The sequence below is a fragment of the Lithobates pipiens genome, unplaced genomic scaffold (assembly GCF_037356315.1).
Source record: "Lithobates pipiens isolate NorthernLeopardFrog02 unplaced genomic scaffold, aLitPip1_a1.2 Scaffold_11, whole genome shotgun sequence".
Classification (NCBI taxonomy): Eukaryota; Metazoa; Chordata; class Amphibia; order Anura; family Ranidae; genus Lithobates; species Lithobates pipiens.
In genome coordinates, this window is record NW_027507696.1 from 8740434 (window position 1) to 8763354 (window position 22921).

Here is a 22921-nt window from a genome sequence, read left to right on the forward strand (position 1 = left end):
TCGGACAAAATCCGTCGGACACAATCGACAATCGACACAAACGACGGATTTTGTTGTCGGAATGTCTGACCGTGTGTACAAGGGCTTAGGCAATGTTGTAGAGAACAAACCAGCAATGTAGTAAATGGGGGGGGGGGTTTAGTGCAAGTGGCTAACCTTCCCGAACGATTGAGCGGATTGGGGGTAATGCGAGTGAGGAGGCCAAGTTTGTTAGCCCCCACAAAAAAAAGAGTATTGAGCACCAGCTTCCACATACACAAGTATAAATGAGGCCTTATACAATACCGTAATCTCCAATCAAATAGGCGAGATATACTTAGAATTAATTCATACGAATAGGTGCACCACAAGGCTCAGACTTTACATAAGCTCTACTTTTGATCTCTAAACTCCAAAGACCAGTTAACATGTGGTGTACCCACCCCTGACACAAAAAAGTTTGTTGCTCTCTGCAGATCGGCAAGAAGGAACCTGCAGTGATGGCAGAGCATATTTGTTTTAGCAGCAATCCCAATTCACAGATCAAATGGAGATGAAAAAAATGTGTAATTCGTTTATTTAGTGCATCCATTACACAAGTCCTCCATGTTTACATATCTGTCCACGAACAGCTTACATTCAACACCATAAAGAATGTGTGCAATGTGTTAGAATTGGGCATTAAAGAGAAATGGACAGAGTGACAGTAATATAAAGGTCTATAGTGGACAAATAAAGTACTGTGTTGATGACAACCCATGAAGACATACAGGTGTCCTGGGTCTTGCAGCATGTCCAGTACAAACAGGAACTCATTCCTCAAGGCCCAAGTATTAAACAGAAATGGAGAATAGGATTAAAGGCTAACAACATTGTTAAGACCATGTTACACCTCATATTTAGGGTGCAACATATAACATGCTGCCCCCCACCACGACAACATGCGGGAACTCTTCTCCCCTGCATCAGCTGTTCGATTTAAAATAAGTGTTAGCCATGTGTGACACAGCTGTGTCATTCATTCACAGGGATCTGTGAATGAATAAACTACAAGTCCCATATTCCACCACAGCAGATGGACTTGTAGTTCTCAATGGAACACAAGTGTGATGATTACAATGCTCATAGTCTATGTCCATTTCTGTTGGGTCTAAGGCTCCATGCACACTGGAGCTCATAAACTGCAGTTTATTGGAGTCTGCGAGTTTTTTTTTTTTTAAAAGCCCATAAACTCCACTCTGTGTTAACCTATGTGTCCATGTGTGCTTTTTTTTTAAACGCCAGAAATTTGCGTTCAAAGTGCCATTTTTCACCGCCAAAAAAAGACAAATGCTCATAAACGCTCATAAACACGCGTAAATTAGTGTTCGGCATTCTATTTTTTCAATGCATTGTGGGAGTTTGGAATGCACTGTGGGATTTTTGGAGTTTCTTCTGTGTATTTTTATTGAAAACGTCCATAAACGCTAACGCTAATAAACGCTTTTTCTGCCAGTAATCTGGTGTCCAGAAAAAGCTTTTTTGAGCTTCAGTGTGCATGGAGCCTTAGAGCTGGAGAAAGTCTGCAGGAGCCTGACATTGCACCAACAATCCATAAATCGGGCTGTAATTTTTTTGGGCAAATGAGCCTGTAAAGCATAAGTGACTTTTTTTTTTCTGCAAATACAAGTGCATTTACTATTTATTTAATTTTTTTTGCAAAAGATGGGCTTAGCCATTTAGGCTGCCCATACAATGATAGATTTTTTTCGTTCAGTCTCCTTCCAAGAGATTCCTTCATCCACACTGTACAATACACATGGACAAATCTACCTGCTGGGCTACTGTATTCTGACTCCTCTCCTGTCTTCCATTGTGGCTTGGGCTGGCATTAAGCGGAGACAGCTGACCCAGGCACATGTGTGGCTCTTGGAGCTGCTTAGCGGTACGCCATTGGGTGGGACTCACCGCTGATGAAGTCCTGATAGGACGTAACGTACGTACGGACCCACTGCTGACGAAGTCCTGATAGGACGTAACGTACGTACGGACCCCCCGCTGACAAAGTCCTGATAGGACGTAACGTACGTACAGGGGGGAGGAGCTTGCTGCGGACGTCACCCGCCGTCTAGTTCTGTTTTTGTTCTGTTTGTTTTTTTTACAGTGTGCTCTGCTTTCTGGTGCTATACACGCTGCCACACTGGCATCTTGTGGCGGCTACAAGAAATGACATAGAGACACTGTATAAGCTATTACATGAAAATTGTGGACTATCACAGTATAATATTTTATGCCACAGCTTTTGTATTTTTGAATCCAAATAAAAACGATCTTTTTAGCTACACTTAGATCGTTTTTTTTTTCATTCCTCTTTTTATATATAAAATCCTCTGGATGAGGTTTTTTTTGGAGTTTTCTCTACCTATATACACCTGGAGTGAAAGCGTTGGGCATACATCCCAAGTTGGTCATATCTGACTGTTGGCGGATTGGAACTGAAGATTTCCCTATCCATACGTGGGAAGCTAACCAGCGAGGGTCCTGTACACCATGGGTGTGAATCTGCATGTTTGACCATCTGAGCACTTAGAGGTCCACCCCAGCTGGTAAAAGTTTACTACTACTGGTGAAAGGATTGGTCACACACAAAAGAGCTGTTTCACTACGTGGCGTCTTCCCCTTAGCCCTTGTACACAAAGTCGGACATTCCAACAACAAAATCCGTCGGATTTTGTCTGAAACTGGTGTTGCATACACACGGTCGGACAAAGTTGCCGGAAAATCCGATCGTTCGTAACATGACGATGTCATTTCGTTACGACGGGACTACGTTCAGGCTAGTAGCCAATAGCTTTGCTCTAGGAATTTGATCTGAGCATGCGTGGCACTTTGTCCGATCGGAATTCTCTACAAACGATCAGACAAAGTCCGATCGGATCATGTTGTCGGAAAATTTTATAGCCCAGCTCTAAAACGTTGTCGGTCGGATATTCCGACGGAAACAGCCCGATGGACCCCCCACACGGTCGGATTATCCGACAACACAGTCCGATTGGACATTTTCCATCGGAATGTCCGACCGTGTGTACAAGGGCTTATACGTTTTCCTGCTGCTACATAATTATATGTGACCAATGCTTTGGACTTTTATTTGCGCTGCACCATTTGTATATCTTAATGTGTTAGTGAGGTGTTTTGTGTATTTGGGTGTTCAGCTTGCAAAAATATTTGAGCGCCGATTGTCTCTTTTTTTTATTTACTTGGTTATCTTAATTTGCCTGAATATAAAAATGTCGATTTTCCATACAATGAAGACGCACTACTGCATGGATTGCTGAATTGCATAAATTCTCTGAAGGTCAGATATGAATATTGTAAATATTCTAATAAATTAAATATGGATAAAGCACAAATGCTGATAGAATCATGATTGCTAAAAATTCTTTATGAAGTTCCAGGAGCAAAAATCTATTGGATGTGTCAAAAACCCACCTGCATATTGGAAGAAACATAAAGGAGGAACTCCACTGAAAAAGTTTTTTTTTTTTCTTTGTCTAGCTGTAAAATTCAGTACTTGCGTCTATCAGCGTCCTTCATTGCTATTTTATTTTGACAAGTTCTCCAAATCTGCAGCTATGTCAGTGGAATCTTAACCTCACATTAACCTTAAAAAGTCACATTACTCAACTTCTCCTGAACTCTGTGTGCTTCATCATGTGTTCACCTTACCAATTGCTCCCCTCCACTCCAATTCTCGTATTTATTTTTCTTTCCAACACCTACTGTAGTGCTGGCACCCCTCACTGTCAGATTTGAAATCTCAGCTGACGTGTAGGGAGGGATGGATGGGAATTTAATAAAGAATTGCATGTCATCATATGCTTTAAAATAAGTTGGTTTTAGTGGTGATAAATCCGCATAAATTACTGTACTATCTTTTTCTAATCAATGATAGAAAAATTGTAAGCTTCTGATGCAAGACACTCATTGTCTATCAGTTATAAGTCAGTCAGTTGTTAGGTAAGGCCATATAACTTTGTGCATGACAGGTACACTTCAGTGCCAACCCAGTTTCCATGAACTCATGTTGGCGTTGTGCCATGCTTATGTAAATCAGAGCTGGATATGCAGAGAGCAAAACCCACGGACGGAACATTCCAGGGCCATAACGAAGCTGCTTGCACTGCTGAGTTCTATTACTATGAGCGCCACAATACCGACCCCGCAAATGTGTCTGTTTTCTGTCTGGAGCTCGATTGCTAGAAGAAAAAAAAAAAAGGAGTATGGAAGTCACCCATCCCCCTTCTCCAGCTTCCCACCGCCAAACCAAATCATATTAGGCGAACTTGAGCTTCCTTTGACATTTTTATCCACTGAGTCATTACCATGCAAAAAAAAAAAAAAAAAAAGTTATAAAACCCAATGGGATCCCCAGGGACAAAACAACTTGGATAAACTGACATTGGCTGATTTTTGTTGTACTGGGGATTAGCCTACAAAGTTTACGGTTTCTCTGTGAGTTGGTTAATGCTCCCTATAGACGTGAGTTTTATAAATCATGTTGCTCCTTGTCGTGTCCCCCCCCCCCCCGCAGGAAGCCAAAACTGGGTTTCTGGTTGCCATTCTCATACAACAAATCAAGAGAGATCAGGGGGCTTTTCATATGCTTTCCGTGTGGTATTATCTCAGTGGTAGGTGTTAGCCCTTGTATACACGGTCAGACATTCCGACAACCAAATCCGTCGGATTTTGTCCGATGGATTTTGTCCGAAACGTGTGTTGCATACACACAGTCGGACAAAGTTGTCGGAAAATCCGATCCTACGTAGCGTGATGACGTTATTTCGTTACGACGGGACTACGTTCAGGCTAGTAGCCAATAGCTTTGGTCTAGGAATTTGATCTGAGCATGCGTGGCACTTTGTCCGATCGGAATTCTCTACACACAATCGGACAAAGTCCGATCGGATCATGTTGTCGGAAAGTTTTATAGCCCAGCTCTAAAACGTTGTCAGTCGGATATTCCGACGGAAACAGTCCGATGGAGCCCACACACGGTCGGATTATCCGACAACACGGTCCGATCGGACATTTTCCGTCGGAATGTCCGACCGTGTGTACAAGGGCTTAGAACTCTCTTCCTCTATTTTTATCCTGATTATTATGAGTGATGTCAGTGCTGACAGCTAGATACCATACTTCTCTGGCCGCCTAGAAAGAGAGACAAGGTCCATTCAACACTCCCCTTCCCCAATATTAAGCGTGTAAGGCCCTCATGCCCACCAATTGGGGGTTCATTTGCTCTGGTGAGTAAGGGCACAAGAGGGCTGTGTGGAGCACTTCCCAGCATGAGATTTGTTGGAGCACTTTTGCATATTTTGAGCACGAAGCACTTTAAAAAGAAGAATATCAATTGTGGAATAAACGGTTTTGGGACATTATAAAAAATATTGCACGGAACCGTCCATTTTCGGCCATGTGTACCCAGCCTTAGTGAGAACCTCAGATTTCTAATAAATGGGAACCTTGTATCAATGCTGGATGGGGGAATCAAAGAACACCAGCAAGGGCAGCAGCCCATCAAGCTTGTAAATACAGCACAGTGCAGGGAGTTGCTTTCACCCAGTATGTGTTTGGTGGGCGACAAGCTATACATTATAAACTGTAAATTCTGAGGCCATCGTCCTGGACTTCTGCTGGTTTGGTGCCAGGAACAGGCAATAAAAGCCGCTCAGTTTTCCAGCATGTGAAACCTCCACTGACTGGTGCCAAGAACGTCTCTGGTGGACCTAACTAGTGCCACAAACAATTGCTACATTATTTACACTGATGGAAAAAAAAGCCAGTTACATGTTAAATGTCCCTTTTTTATATGGCTTCAATCTATAGAGCCAGTATGTGCTAAAAGGACTCTGTCCCAGCTAACCTCCGTTCACAAAGACCATGGCCTTTAAAGTGCAACTAAAAGTATCACAGTCTAAACAAATACCAACCTCCATTTACTATGTGATGCAAAGCTTCCATAAAGTAAACTAAAAAAAAAAAAAATCTTCTTTTACCTTCCCAGAGTGAGCCAAATCCTCTTTTATTTGTGTCTCATAGGCTGCCCCTCCCAGACACTACAGATCACAGTGGAAGGGCTTTTTGCAGCAGAGACAGTGCTGTCAATCCAGAAAGCAGTGGGAGAACTAAGTGTAGATGGATGCTGCCTGACAGGTTACAGCTTGTGAATCAGCAGATACAATGCTAATAGCCAAGCCCCCTGCAACAACTTTCTTCATGCCACTGTAAGTGCAAGCTGGCACATCCTTCAACAGAGTGGTCAGGGCCGGATTAAGAGCATCATGTGCTTGGTGCTGAGGATTTTGGTGGGCCTTTTAGGGGGCACCCTTCTGTGTTTCTAAGAGCCTGTGTTGGCATGAGCCCAAACTCTAAAGGGCACATGCAAACAAGGGAAGCCTGGCATTTGATTTGCCAGGTTGCCATAAGGGCCGTGCATTGGCATGCACTCTGAGCTGAAAAAGTGCAGCCGAGCAGGCCTAACACTATGGAAGCCCCAGATTTCTGCAAGATCCCTGCATTGGCGTGCCCCAGGCTTCCGTTAGGACTGCTCATGCGGTGCCCATTATCAATCCCACCACCCTGCCCAGACGGTGCATGCATAATGCAGGGCCCGTCAGGGGAGAACTCTGTTGGCCCATTGCTTTTCATGAGCAGTGTGTTCTTTTTGGGTGGCTGGGCCTATATTAAGGTAGGGGCCTGGAGATGCAGCTCCAATAGCCCCTACGTTAATCCAGCCCTGAGAGTGGTAATAGGCTTCAAAAAAGGGTGGGCTCCAGGGTGCAGAGCACCACTACGCCCTGAGCCCACCCAGTTGGGTGACAATATCGAATGAATATTCACTATTGTCACACTCGTTCTCCTCCCAGCCAATCAGGAAGCGGGTCCTGAGACCCGTTTCCCGATTGGCTGAAAGGAGAAGCGATCCTATTGGCCTAGGATGAGGAGAAGGGAGAAGACACACGGCTGCCGTGATGCCGAGAAGATGCAGGGGAAACGTTTCAAGACACGTTTTAAAGTGCGCCGACATCCGTCGACATACATTTTGATGTCTGTTGACATACAGTTTGCATTTTAGCGCAATGCAATATTATGGTGTGATTAGGACACATTGGAAAAATGATTGATTTTCAGATATCCTTTCGTTGATCTGAGTTTTACAGCTGAGCTAAAACTCAGATGCACTGATGTAAACTGGCCCTTATTCATTTTAGACTTGTGCCTTTGCTTTATCTTTTTTTTCTTTACATAGTTACAACCAACAACCTTTCAAGACTGAAATATCAGTGTTGTTAGCACTTTCCCTTTAATACATCTGAATGCAGCAAAGGAAAGATACTTTTTTTTTCAATCCTTTGTCATCACAGACTGAATAAAACATCTCCCTGGGAGTGAGGAAATGAAGGTGTACACTAATGGCAGTGTCCGGTACAGTGCTGCAGTCAGGAATTGTTGTTAGTAGAGCCCTGGGGAAACGTCCGGATTAAAGACTGGGAATGCAAGTCTTCTTAATCATCAGCTGAGGTGGTGAGTCAGAATTCCACCTGGGGATATCTGCGGCCGTCTCTGGGTTTTCCACTGAGTTTTGGCACACTGCCCAGGCTGTCAGAGATCATCTCAAGGCTGAAGAGACAACTTCCATGTGTTACTGCCTCTGAAAACCCAAGCGCGACCAATCGTGCTCACTTCAACCACAGATAACATTGGGAAATGGTGTCCATTCTAAGACCAGATGTGTGTTCATGTATGGGAAATACAATGCAATGATTGGGACATCCAGAGAGCAACAGTGTGACGAGAACAGACACTTCTGGGCAATGGTGGAGCTGATTTTCTTACGCTGAAACTGCCACTTTTAGTGCCTTTCATTGTGCCAGCAACTGGATCCATTCAGTCAATACCCTCACACACTGTGCCCACTCCTTGTATGATATTATGCTCAATGCAGCACATCTCATGCCAGGGCCGTCTTTAAGGCAGGGTAAAAGGGGCAGCTGCCCTGGGCCCTGTCATTGTTGTGGGGCCCAAAACAGCTGCCTCATACTTGCCAACTATCCAGGTTTAAATTCCCTTGTCCCTTGAAGTTTTATTCCTGTGCTGTGTCCTGATATCTCAGTGTGAAGTGCTGGTACTAATGCTGCCCAGGTCTGCCCTATTGTTGTGTGCAGATGACTCACCTGCAGACCCTGTGTTTACATGTAAATAACCGGCATTAGTATGTAAATAGGGGCGACAATACGAAGTAAATAGCTGCGGCTGGCGGCATTGATATGTAAATAAAGGCGGCATTCCTATGTATATCATGCTCCCCTGCTGTGAGGAGGTGATGTGCTGTAACCTCTAGCAATTAATCAGTGAGCCGTAACGTGTGCTGTAACCTCTAGCAACTAGTCAGTAAGCAGTAATGATACGCTGTAACTGCTGGCAACCAATCGCAATTGCTGCCTGATCTGATACAGAAAACTGATTTTAAGTCTAGCTGCTATTTATTGTATGTCTCAGAGTAGGTGGAGAGGGAAATTGCATGCGGGGGGGGCCCCCAAGAAAATTTTTGCCCAGGGTCCAATCTTTATTAAAGACGGCCCTGTCTCATGCAAAAGGCATAGGGAGGTTTGCTAAGGAGAGAGTACAGTAGAAGCCGTTTGCGTTCAGACTGTCTCTCTCTAACTGAAACTTTAGACAGCGCCTTCTATAAACAGAAGTGGAGGACTCACTGCACAGTTGTGTGTGCACATTTCAACTTGAGCTATTGAGTCCTGCAAACAAGAAGAGTGCAATAGCTAATTTTTGTTGCCAGCGGTTTAGACATGAATGGCTGTATGTTGAGTTATTTTGATGGGACAGAAAATTTACACTGTTATACAAGCTGTACACTCACTACTTTACATTGTAGCAAAGTGTCATTTCTTCAGTGTTGTCACATGAAAAGAACATAAAAATATTTACAAAAATGTGAAGGGTGTACTCACTTTTGGGATATACCGCATATATATATAAAAATAGCTGTACACTCGCTACTTTACATTGTAGCAAAGTGAAGTTTCTTCAGCGTTGTCACATGAAAAGATATAATAAAATATTCACAAAAATGTGAGGGGGTGTACTGACTTTTGTGAGATACTGTAGATGGTCACTCGTCTGTTTGGGAATTCGATCACTCCCTTATAACAAAAAAACAAAACGTCTCCTGTCTGATGAAATCACCAATTCCTACAGCGGACTGAAGAAAGGCAAAGGCCTCTCCGTCAATTCTGCACATTTATCTTGTAAAAGAAAACGCATTCACATTTATCCACTGCAGGCTCAGCTCCATATTACCTGGAAAATGAGGCACATTTTGGCTCCATGTGAGAGGAAATCCCATTTTCCCTCCAACAGGACATGTCCAAGTCATTCGCAGAGCCAAAATCAGCTTGTTCTAAAAGGAACATAAACAGACTGGAAAATCTATCAGGCGAACTGGCTGCTTCTCACCTCAAAGACGTCTTCGTCTAGAATCCTGGTGCCGAACACAACAATGCCATTGGTGTCCACAATTGAGTGCTCGCTGCGCTCCAGGTGTTTCTGTGCCCGCTTCTTACAGTCCACAAAGAGTGTCACCTGCTTCTTGTGGACACTGATTCCTATCCGATGCCACCTGCGGGTAATGGAGCAGGGTTAGAGACGTTGGCAGATACAACTGGCCCAGAAAAATACAGAAAAGCTTACAGCTCACAAATCTAACAAACCTGTCTGGAAGTGATAGTTCACAGGGTCAGTCCACCCAAAAATGACATCTTAGTTATAGGTGGAGGGAGCATAAAATATGGTCAGACCCTGCCATCGTATTTGTCTCAAATACTCTAACAGTACGATCTCCTTGCCATAATTCCTGGCTCTGTTCCTGGCCACTTGGGAGATTTGAGTATCCCGACTTACCTTGTTTCCATTTGGCAGATCTTCCTTTTACAATCTCCTTATTATAAAATATGAGATATAAACTAACTAACTAAACTAAATAAAACAAGGATTGTAGGACTGCTGTCAATGGGCTCTACAGGTGTGCAGACCCAGGAACTGGGCACAGCAATGTCTTGCAGGTCCAATTGGAAAGAATTCATTATTGAGTTCCAAAAATATTTTTTCAGTTAGTAATATCTTTATTGTATATGGTCCATATTTTGGTGTACCGTATATACTCGAGTATAGGCCGAGATTTTCAGCCTCTTTTTTGAGGCTGAAAGTGCCCCCCTCGGCTTATACTCGAGTCATCGCCGTCTGCCTGCCCGATCAGCGTGTCGAGCAGACAGACGGCGGCCATTCCTCTGTTCAAAAGCCGCGCCTCCCTCTCTGTGATAGGCGGAACACTCAATTTCCCAGCAGTCAGTGTTCCGCCTATCACGGACATCCTCGTCCATAGTATGAGAATGAGCGGATGTCCGTGATAGGCGGAACACTGACTGCTGGGAAATTGAGTGTTCCGCCTATCACAGAGAGGGAGGCACGGCTTTTGAACAGAGGAATAGCCGCCGTCTGCCAGGAGGAGAGCGTGGTACACAGAGGCTGCAGATTGACACAGGTAGGCAGGGATGGACGGACAGCACAGCGGCGGACGGGACACAGGGACGGACGGGACACAGGGATGGACACAGGGACGGACGGGACACAGGGACGGACGGGACACAGGGACGGACGGGACACAGGGACGGACGGGACACAGGGACGGACGGGACACAGGGATGGACACAGGGACGGACGGGACACAGGGACAGATGGGACACAGGAATGGACACAGGGATGGACGGGACACAGGGATGTCTCACCCTCGGCTTATACACGAGTCAATAAGTTTCCCAGTTTTTTTGGGGTAAATTGGGGGCCTCGGCTTATACTCGGGTCGGCCTATACTCGAGTATATACGGTATGTGTAATCTGTAATATATATAATATATACACATACACTTTGTGTGTGTATGTATGCATGTGTGTGTGTGTGTGTATATATATATATATATATATATATTAAAAATGGGGGGGGAAGGGGGAGAAGGGAAGAGGGTGGGACTTTAGATGAAGCACACAGCAAGTAAAAAAGTTGGTCAAGCGACTAGAAAATTACATTTATTCATATTTCATAATCAATAATCCACCATGAAACATTTTGGGCATCAAGCCTCTATAAGGTGGATCTTAAATAAACATACAATGTATAAAAATGTATCACAATACGATAGATCTTAACATTTGAAAAAAGCAGAAATGACAATTAATGCATATAGTACACAGAGTCATAATAAATTATGGTGTGTGAGTGCAGACGTGAGTTGGATGCATAGCCCTCATTAATTATAAAATTATACTTCTCTTCCTCTTATATTTCTTATTCATTTTAAAATGACTTCTGTATAGAAGTCAATGCAAGTCGCCCCAAAAGTCGTACAGGAACCTTTTTCTAAGTCGGAGCGACTTGAGTCGCTCCAATTAGAACGGTTCCATTGCACAGAGCGGAACGTGACTTGTCAGGCGGCTAAGTCGCCTGACGGACCGCCCCTGTGTGAACTGGCTCTCAAGGAGGATAGGGAGAGTGTTTTGTTGGACCTAAAACAACCATCCTGTGAGTGCCTATACTTTACTATTTACAAATAAAACCAATCCACTAAAACAATTGTCATTTTAATAGCTCCGATACAATTCCAAATCCGACTGATGAATGATTTGCCACTCCAAGTAACCAGATACCCTTCCATTTCTTGTCCATGGATTTACCTCAAAGGTACAGAGACATCCCTCCAATTCTCCACAGATGGATTACCCCCAAAATACCCTGCCACCTCTTCCAGTTTTGGCCCAACAAACTATCCCCCCCTCCCCCACTACCCAGATAACCCTGCAATAATTTATTGGCAAACTACCAAGATAAATCTCCAGTTCTGTTCCAATTATTTACCCCTAATGTACCCAGATACTCCTCCAGGTCTTTACTAGATGGCAGTCCTGCCATCTCCTGTACTAGTACTAGGGATTTTTTTCTTTGTATATATTACTTCCTGGCACCTTTGCAGAAACTCCTTTATTATTTTTCCAATTTTCTTAGGCAGTTTAAAGCCCAGCTTCGGGAAAGTTGAAAATTCTCCTGTGTGTTATAATTTACCATGTCGATAATTTATGATTGTTGCACATACAATTACCTACTAATTGTATGGAGACAAGTATTTGTTGAATTTGTCTGCCAATGTAAACTCCAAATATTTGCAATATGCAGTAACAATATAACTTTTCAGAAAAGCTCCACCTAGTATCATTAAAAACTGGCTGCTGAGCTCCATACAAGTGACTTCATTTAGCCTGAGAATGAGGTCATTAGTTTGCTGCAGAGAGAAGGCTGCATTTCCTTAGTCTCCCCAGTGGGATGCTGCAGCAGAGTCTGATCTGTGGCATACATTCAAGAATTGCACAGAGTATTTACATGACTGTGTGTCATCTCTGAGCAGGCATCTCAGTCCCGGGAGGTAGACCCTGAACCATGGATAATGTCTGAACAAAGATGACTTTTCTGAAGAGAAAAACAGATGAAGCAGGGGCGGACTGACCATTAGGGCATTCGGGCACTGCCCGAGGGTCCCATGCCACTAAGGGGCCCCATCAGGGTTGCCAGCCTCAATAAAACCAGGGACAGTATGTAAAAATCTGTGTTTTTTTTTTAAATCCCAAGATTATAGCTGCCCCACCTCTCCAGTACCTTTTCAGTGTGTGTATGTGTATTCTGTGTGTGTATATTGTGTGTCTGCATGTGTATACTGTATGTGTGTATACTGTGCGGCCCCATAATCTATTGCCTGGGGGCCTCATAATCTCCTATTGCCCGGGGCCCCATAAACTTCTCCTATTGCACCGGGGCCCCATAATCTCCTATTGCCCGGGGGCCCCATGAGTTGTCAGTCCGCCCCTGAGATGAAGGCATTGTCAGGGGGAGCACTATGAACTCTGTGAGAGGTAATAAATTGTGTTACGCCTACACATTGCTTAGAATACATGCACTTAACATGAATTGGCTATCTCATCGAGTTCCACTTTAATCAGAAGTTACACACTTTGTTGAATAACTAATGCCCCATGCAGGCAGTCCGTGTGTCTTGTATGTATTTCATACCTGCCTTTTTCATTCCCCAACTTCATAGTTTTGTGATGGACCATAACAATAGAAAACATGAACATAACTGCAGGGCAAATGGCGGCATAATCAACACCGTGACCTGTACCTTTGTTCAGCTGAAATTCTATCTGGGGTGATAGGTCAGGCTGTCCTCAGTGGTAGAATATTTTGCAAACTGTCAAAGCTGAAGAAATCTGCTATCCAATCTCAGGTACAGATAATGTCACTGTCCTCAGGCGATAAATGCCACAAAAAGATCCAATTACTCATGCACAGAGTGTGCAGACCAAACTAACAGCCATATATCAGGGGCAAAGGCCCAAAGACTAAACTCAAGCATTACAGACTTGTGAGCATTAATATTAACCACTTCCCGCCCATAGGCCATCATATGACATCCTGGAATTTGAGCGGGGATATCTGAATGATGCCTGCAGCTACAGGCATCATCCAGATATCATCTTTTTTCGGACGGTGATTCCCTGCACAGTAAGAACAATCATTGCAGCAGTTCAGCCGCTTGATCATTCTGACAGGCGGCGGGAGGGGCCTGCCTAACCTAAAGGCAGGTGAATTTTAGGGAGTAAACGCTACATGAATCATCTGCCCTTACTCGAAATGGCCACAGCTAGGAATGCTAGGGGAGCGTTTTTTCAATATGATTTTTCAACAAAATAAAGCACAGAGACATAAATAGATGGGTGAGATTTCTTTGACTATCGAACATGAATTAAATAACATTTTTAGTTTGTAGTACTCAGATAAAATTAAAGTGACTGTAAAGCCAATTTTTTTTGGGGGTTAAAATAACACTGAGGGTATACTTACCTGCTCTGTGCAGTGGTAGTGCACAGAGCTGCCTCTTACCTCCTCTGCTGGCACCGTCCTCTTCTCTTCTCTGGGTGCCCCCTCAGCAAGCCATGTGAGCGTGATCCCAAACTAAGCTGTGTGCGTCCATTGACACACACAGTGTGGCTTGGCCATGCCCCCTCCACACAGAATTTGAATGACAGCAGCAGGAGCCTATGACTCCTGTGAGAGAAAGAAGTGATGAGAGAGGCGCTGCAGTTGGGACAGTGCTGGATCATGAGAGGAGACAACGGTCTGGGGGGCATAACAAGTGGTGATACATTTTTTTTACCCTTATGCCCCATACACACTATCAGTTTTTCTGCTGAGTTTTTCCTTCAGGTTTACCAAAACCATGTAGTAGAAGGGTCTGGCTGATTGCATACAAATTGAAACTCCTAAGGTTTGACCTCATATTATATGGTTTTGGTAAACCTGAAGGAAAAACTCAGCAGAAAAAACTGATAGTGTGTATGGGGCTTAATGCAGGGGATGCATTAAGGTAAAAAAAAAAAAAATGTTTAACTTTAGAACCACTTTAAGTTCTGCTTTAGGGCTTTGTGCTCTTTTACAGGGAGGGGACTAGTACAAGTGTTTTCATTAAGTAAAATGATAGTTATCAGAGAAATTTACCAGCATTTTTCAAGATTTACTGCACAGCGAGTCTGCACACTATACAGAGTGCCACAGACAGGTCGTCCCCAAACCACATTGGAAGATCATCTTATGTGTATGTGTGCCTTTATACACACGTTTTAAAATTATCAGTCCCTGTTTGCTTAGCAGGGTCGGCATTCTGTGCCTCCGGGCAGCAGATAGTTGCAATGAGAAGCACTTACTTGCCGTCAGAGAGATTAATGCCACTGAAGAGGGGGTAATCCTCAGGGAGTGGATTTCCCAAGTGATCCTCAAACAGAAAGACGGGTGATCTGCCCAGCTCCATGCCAACCTGCTGGATGCCATGCTCATTGTAAATGGACATAAGGAATGACTGGCTTCCCTTTTTGGGTTTCACAGTTGTCAGAATGGAGAAATCTTGTGGGAATGGGGTATCTGCAGAGAAAAAAGAAAAAAAGGAAAAAAAAAACAAAAAACAATAAATTTCAAGAATATAAGCAAGTTCTGTAAAATGTCATTACTATGTGCTATGAGGGGTGAACAGCTACTTTATTTGTTCACTTTCCAGGCTGCAGGCATGGAGATGACTACACCTTGCTAGGCTGCGGTAGAACAAAATCTGGTCAGTAGGTGGTGCTCTTTGGCAGGACTGTGTCATTCTCAGGACTAGACCTAGATAGGACAAAATCCAAAGCCTATGGTAGATAAAATAGCATATTGCTGCACACACACACACACAGTATAAGTACAAAGTTGCACTAATAATGTTCCTGCCTGAATAATGCAGATTACTATTACTAAGTGTTTGAATACTTCATACCAGAGACCTGCCTACACATTCTTAGATTCTGTTTATTTGCTCTAATCTTTCATGATGTCAGACTGATCTCTGCGCGTACAGTTATTTTGTGAAAAAAAAAAAGAAGCAAATTTGCAGAGCTGTGCCATGGTATTCACAACCAGCAGGTCTAAAAACCAAAGATTTACACAATTAGGGGTAATGACTAGAAGGGCTAATTCACACAAAAATGATTATTATCCCTTATAAGTAGAGGAGGGACTTGGGATTTTAACGGTGCTTAACTAGACACAATGAGTAAGTATATATCCATATTAAAATTATTATTTAGGGTTTTCAGGTTGGTGGAGAGTGAATCGTACTCCGAAGTCCCGCTGGAAGGTGTTAATTTGTCCTTAAGATCTCTAATCTCTTTATCCATTGCGGGGAGTCTCGCCTGTTTTCTCTCCAACAGAAAACCTATACGTTTAATGCCCGCCTCGTTGAAATATCCAAACCACAATACAAAGGTTTATTATTGAAAGTACAGTATTGAACAAACACTTAAAATTTCAGAGTCATAGAGAGAGACAAAGGTCAGGTTAAAAACCGAAAAGGATGAGCTTTAACAAGTGAATCACTTATCAAAGCCACGGCCATAACCGGAGGGTCTGCATTTTTGCTGGTCAATACTTCACTTGCTCAACCTATCTGGTTCGCATTCATTGGCTTTGATAAGCGATTCACTTGTTTAAGCTCATCCTTTTCGTCTTTAACCTGACCTTTGCCTCTCTCTCTATGACTCTTTGTGACGAACATGCTATTTGAGGTCTTGATTGGCAGATCTTACACATCTAGCTGAGGTTCTGTTTCCATTGGGGGTTTGGCTGAGGCTTGCACATCCCCTGAGGAAGCTATCGGCGAAACATGTCGGGACAATGTGCAATGAATGTCTCAGATATGAATTACTCGGACCTCAGTTGCTAAAAAAACTTCTTTGTAACTACCTCAGAAATTTTAAGCGTTTGTTCAATACTGTAATTTCAATAAATAATACATTTTAATATGGATATATACTTACTCATTGTGTCTAGTTAAGCACCGTTATAATCCCAAGTCCCTCCTCTACTTATACTTGATTATTTCATTCTGGGATGTGGTGCTAAAATCGGTGTCTCCTAGTAATTCGACCAATACTAAATCCGATTATTATCCCTTCTTTACTCATTTTTGAGTTCTTGCCTGCCTTAAGTTAAAGTATAACTAAGGGAAAAATATATATATATTTTTTTTGGAAGAGGGATTAGAACACCTATCAGTTTTTATTGCTGTCTGTGTCCCTGTTAGAGAGATTAACCCTATGTGTCCTGTTTACCATTATCATCGAAAGTGAAAATAAAATAAAATTCTGGGTTGTCCCCAGAAAAGTAATAGAGGGGACATTTTCCAATAGAGATACGTGTTCTGGTAACCTGGTGGTCTCCAAAGAAATTCCCCTAATTTGCAGGGATTTTCTCTCACTTCCGGTTTTGGCTATGGGACAGGAAGTGAAGGGAAATCTCCCCATTGGGACACAGAAGAAAAATAAACTCACAGGGATGGCCCTCCTTTACGCTATCCAAAATGAAAAAAAAGTTTTACCTATAGTTCTACCTTAAGTTTACATGGATACTGAAAGATAAAAAGCCAAAAACATCCGTGCATACGGTGTTAATGCAAATTTTAAGGCCTTTAGGAGGAGTTTTTAAAGTGTTGCCTGAAGCTTTTAGAATGCTTTACTAAACAGTATTTTTTTTTGAAGGCACAACCTTCCCGAATGCCTTACAAGCAACTAAGACATGTTTTTTGTTTATTTAAATGAAAGAACAGGCATTAGCTCGCCAAAGTGTTTGGAAAGCCAAATGGTTGTTCTTTATGTTCCTGTTCACAAGGCCTTAGGGCAGAGGTCTCCAATCTTTCGAAATAAAGTGCCAGTTTACTGCTCTTCAGACTTAAGGGGGGCCAGACTGTGGCCACTGGATGTAAAAAAAAAAAAAATTCCAACCTCCGTGGAATAAACAATGCCCCGTCTTTGGCGTCAAGAGGAGGACTAGCGCCCGGTTGCTGGTGTCAGTGAGAGCAATTGTGCCCCATTGTTGGTGTCAGTGGGAGGAATTGTGCCCCTTCATTGGTATTGGGGGGGGTAATGCCCCATTATTGATATGGCTTGAGGACAATATTGGCCCAAGGACCAGGTAAAAGCAAGCAAATAGACGCATCTGGCCTCTGAGCAGCAGTTTGGAGACCACTGCCTTAGGGCATTCCTATTCCTCATGCTAAATTATCCAGAATATAAAATAAAAAATCCGGCAGGGATGGTAGGAACCCTTGAAAATGGGCACAGAAAGTGACAGACCCAGGAACTCAACACGGAGTTCTTGCCATTAGTGTCTCCAAAAGATATCTATACCAGCCTGATATGCACATTCTTTTGATTTAGTAATGGAAATCAACTTTTCTTCTTTTTTTTTTTTTTTATGATGTAAGGTGTCTGCCCCCACTGCTTTGCCGTCCTATTAGACTATCCTGTGCTGATAACATTAAGTGGAGCCAGCCAGTCCTCCAACTCTTCATTCTTGAGTGAGTTTAGTGAATGTCTTGATGGCTTTTAATCCACAATGAGTTTGTGAAGAGAGGTCTCCGATAAGAGCTTCATTGAAGAGCATGTGGCAAGCATGTCACCTCTCAGGAATGGCAGGAATTCCCCATCATCCTCCAGCCTTTGACTTCATTGCTGTTTGCGTTTGGAATTCCTGTTCAGCAGGTTACAAAGTTTCATAGTATAAACTATATTACATGATGAAATTGTGTATGTAATGGGTGAAGGTATTGATTTCACTTGATGCGTGATACAATGTGAACGATGTCACTGGGGCTTGTAACCCAACCGTAACATTTGCAGGATACTTATTTTGAAAGCCAGTTTGATTGGTGACCAAGGAACTAACCTAGGGTATAGGAACTGACAGTCACAAACTGTTGAGTAAGAATTCCCATACTCCCACAGAAAATGAACCATTTGCTATTAATAAACCAGTCCATTTATGCCATTGGCCAATTTAAAAATGATCGAGGTTAAGATGTAAGCTGGTTTTCTACTAGATTCAATGAAAATTCTACAAACATTAGACATAAAATGATTTTTAATGGCTAAAAAGTTAGACATCAGAAACATCGTACGAGCAAGCGCGATCTGCCCATTTTATGATAAGGCCAAGCTTTGGGCATAAACAGGAATGCTCAGGTCTCATGATGTTCCCATTTAAGTAATGCAGGGGGGCTGGAGATGCCTGATAACTGGGCAGAAAGATATCCTCTAAATCAGTGTTTCTCAACCAGGGTTCCGTGGAACCCTAGGGTTCCTCCAGAGGTTGCTAGGGGTTCCTTCAGCATTGGGCAATTTCTGCCTCTCATATAAGTTCCCACTGACACCATTGATCTTTTTAGCTATCTGTAAGGGGGTAATTCTTCACAATGACCACAAGTGTAAGGACCATTCTTCCCACTGACCATCACACTAATGTATCATGAGTTTTAGAGTTCTAATCTTTAGCAGGTAGGGGAGGACTGACCATTGGGCCACTCGTGCACTGCCCAATGGCCCCATGCCATTAGCGGGCCCCATCAGGGTTGCCAGCCTCGGTAAAACCAGGGACAGTATGTAAAAATTGAGGTTTTTTTTTTACAACTGTCTCTGAAATGTCCCTTATCGACATCCTTTTGGTCTAAAAATCCTGAGATTATAGCTGCCCCACCTCTCCAGTACCTTCTCAGCCAATAGGAACATGTCTGTGTATACTGTGTGATTGTATACTGTGTGTGTGTGTGTTTGTGTCTACTGTGTGGCCCCATAAACTCTGATTTCCTGGGGGCCCCATAATCTCCTATTGCCCGGGGGCCCCATGAGTTGTCCATCCGCCCCTGTTAGCAGGGGTTCTTCGAGACTGGAGAACTATTTCAAGGGTTCATCTTTCTTGAAAAGGTTGAGAAAGGAGGCTGCTCTAAATATTTCACTAATTTATAAATAGTTTTACTTCCTGAGCCATGCAATGCCAATTTCAGGCTCAGGCGGATCTGCTGCCCAATATATGAGAGATCGCTGACCGCTGTCCATAAAATGTAGAACGCCATTTGTTTGCACACAATTTCCCAGGTCCAACAAAGACTAACTTTTTTTTTGTATAATGTGTGTTTGTTCTATGAATGAAAAAAAAAATCTTCCAGCAGTTATGCTGAAAAATTAAACACCTGTAAAACCCAATGAATTTCTTGGAAAAGAAAAAATAAATATCGCTAAGCCCAATGTACAACGTAATTAGCAAGTTTATCATATATCATTTTCTTCTCCAGGATCCGTTGCAGAGTTTGGGGCACATTGAAAAAAAAAAACGTCTTCATGGTTCACAGTCTGATGAGATTTTAATGCATAACAAGTGTGCGAGAAACCTGCCAGCCCCTTCATCATCTTCTTTATAAGGTTATAAACAGCCCGGGTACTGGCATTGCAGCCCCTTGACAATTTCCAGTAGGGCTCTCCCCATGTGTTTTGCATCCAGAGTGGAGGAGAATGATTACACAGATCAGGAAACCACAAGAGATATAGCTGGCAGGGTCCGTGGAAAAAAAGTAATTGACTTGATGAGGTGCTGGTACCTTCTTGTCTGCCAATGGCAAATCATTTTTTAATAGCAAAAAAACAAAATTCCTGTCCAGCAGGATATGCTGAGACTTGCAGTTCCACTGCAGCTGAAGAACTATAAAATTAATAACAGGTAAAGTGTTGAGGAACACAGGTACTTGGGCCACGTCAGCTCAAGGAAGACACTGGGTAAAAATGTCATCATTCGAGGTAAATGTTGGACCAGCAGTGGAGATCCTCAGCAAGGTGACATTGAATCCATGACACAGAACACAAAACACATTTAGGTTTGATAATCAGGCCAACTGGTGCCCAATCTACAACGCAAACATACCATATAGAGGCAACTGTAGGGTAGATACCCCAGGAATTGCCCTGTGTTATCTTTAAAGGGTAGTTTTGAGTTTATAAACTATTTGTGTTTGTTTTTTTTTTGCAAGAATGTTGAAAATGCATTCTTCTTGTTTGCTTCCTTAATAATCTTTGCTTACTTTGTCTGAGGGTGACTCGCAGAGCTGAGAGTTTCCCTGAGGTTTGACAGTTACTGCTCTGTCAAATGCCTGACCTTCTACTGATAATATATGCCATGCCCCCACTCCTGAGTGGGTATAACCATATAAAATATAAAGGGGCCTATAGTAAATGGAAAAGTAAAATACAACAAGGTCTTTTTATCTGATATTGTAATGAATACTCCAACATGTACTTAAAGAGGAAGTAAACTCTCCCACTTTGATGCTTCTTTTCATTTAGTCAATTTAAGTCAAGTTAATTTAATTAATAAGTAGCTATCAGACTATAGCCGCTGTAATGCAGCCCAAATCGCATATTACTTACTGTTTAAAGAAACTTTAAAAAACTTGTTTTCAGGGGTTAAGCAGCTCCATCTTAAGTATTGTTTTCTGAGTCCACAGTGGAGTGTATTTCCGCCCTTACATTGAGCACTTCCTGTACTGTTAACCAAGCCTCCTTCTCAATCCAACGTTTCTATGGCAACCCTGCTTCCCTGTTCATAGCTGACTTGTTTATTTCATAGTATTTACTTGTGCTGATCTCTAGTGTTTACCTTTGTTAGACTTATCAGCTTCAGCTGATAAGACAGTAGTAATGGCCAAGTTTAGACTGTATGTGAGGTCACGTGGTGTATAGGAGGAAGCTCTGAGTGATTAGCAGAGTTCAGTGTTGTGCCGTAGGAAGTCCTGATAACAGATAGATAAGACATAGAGAGTGTGGAGGGGAGATCTAGGCATGCTCAGTGACTTCATTTTACAGAACAACAAGGATTACAACAATACTAAGCAAGTAAGGAGATATCTACAAGCAGTGTTCATTAGGGTTTTTTATGCTGATTTACATGGGACAAAGTTGTGGGGGAGGGTTTACAACCACTTTAAAGTGTAACTAAAAGGCAAAACCTTTTTCTTTCTTCACTTTGGATAAAGTAATGGATAGTTATAACCCCTGTCAGTTATTTTGCCATCTGTGTCCCATAGGGGAGATTTTCTTTAACTTACTGTCCCATAGCCAAAACAGGAAGGAAGAAGAAATCTCTCCAGAGTGAGGGAGTCCTAGGGTGTCACCCGACCTTACCAGAACTAATGTCTCATTTGGAAGACTTCCCCTCTATTAGACCCCTTTCACATTGGGGCACTTTGCAGGCGCTACGGCGCTAAAACTAGTGCCTGCAAAGCGCCTTGAAAGAGCCGCTCCTCACATTGCAGTGTGAAAGCCCTCGGGCTTTCACGCTGGAGCAGTGCACTGGCAGGACGGTAAAAAAAAAAAAGTCCTGCTAGCAGCATCTTTGGAGCGGTGAAGGAGCGGTGTGTATACCGCTCCTTCACCGCTCCTGCCCATTGAAATGAATGGGACAGCACGGCTACACCGCCGGCAAAGCGGCACTGCAGCCACGCTTTGCGGTGGTTTTAACCCTTTCTCAGCCGCTAGCAGGGGGGTACCCGCTAGTACCGTTTTACCGCCGGCGCCCACACCGCCCCAGTGTGAAAGGGGCCTTAGTGTTCTGATGTCTACCCAACATTTGGGATTTTCTTTTACATTCAATTTCGATGATAAGAGTAAACAGGACAAAGAGAGAGTGTGACTCTCCCTAACGGGGACACACAGAGCAATAAAAACTGACAGGTCACTCTAATCCCTCTACAGTTCATCCAAAACAAAAATCAGTTTATTATGTGATATGTCTCCTATCTGGGAATCATACATTAAATGGATTTTTAGAACAGGGAAATGGAAGAGGAGCTTGCTCTGTCTACACGCATGGACTATTGCAGTACCTCCAGGACTGGTGCAAAAAAAAAAAAAAAAAGTTTTGCCTTTAGTTACACTTTAAAGTGGTTGTAAACACTTACAACCCACTTTTGACTACAGGCAAGCCTATAATAAGGGTTTACTTCCTCTTTGATTCCCTGCAAAGGTAAAGCATAATGGACTACTATGCATCGCATCACATCGCATAGTAGTCCATTATGTGTCACTTACCTGACACAGGAGCCAGCGAAGTCACCGCTGTCCCCTTGTGTACAGAGCCTCCATCTTCTTGGTGGGTCTCGCTGCTCCGGCGCTGTCATTCGACGAAGCATGCGCACGGGAGCCGCCACCCACGGAACTTCACCGTTAACAGCGGCGCGCTCAGTGCCGTAGACAGCGGTGCCTGTCTTTTGGCAAATATTTCCTAAACCGTGTAGGTTTAAGAGATATTTCTTGGACCTACAGGTAAGCCTTAATCTAGGCTTACCTGTAGGTCAAAGTGGTTTGTAAGGGTTTACAACCACAACCACTTTAAAGTGTTACTAGACCCAAAACAGTAAAATCAGTCTGTATATGCAGTAAA

General features: G+C 43.0%; 1 protein-coding gene across 2 annotated transcripts in view; it reads right to left on the bottom strand.

Annotated features, from left to right (window-relative positions):
- The window catches only part of COL5A1 (collagen type V alpha 1 chain), a 287140-nt gene that overhangs the window by 200755 nt on the left and 63464 nt on the right, over nt 1-22921 (bottom strand). For both annotated transcript variants that reach the window (XM_077468431.1, XM_077468424.1), the window contains exons 3-4: nt 14839-15052; nt 9493-9655 (exon numbers count right to left, since the gene is read on the bottom strand). In XM_077468431.1, the coding sequence (XP_077324557.1) occupies nt 9493-9655; nt 14839-15052 (377 nt within the window). The remainder of the gene's footprint in view (nt 1-9492; nt 9656-14838; nt 15053-22921) is intronic.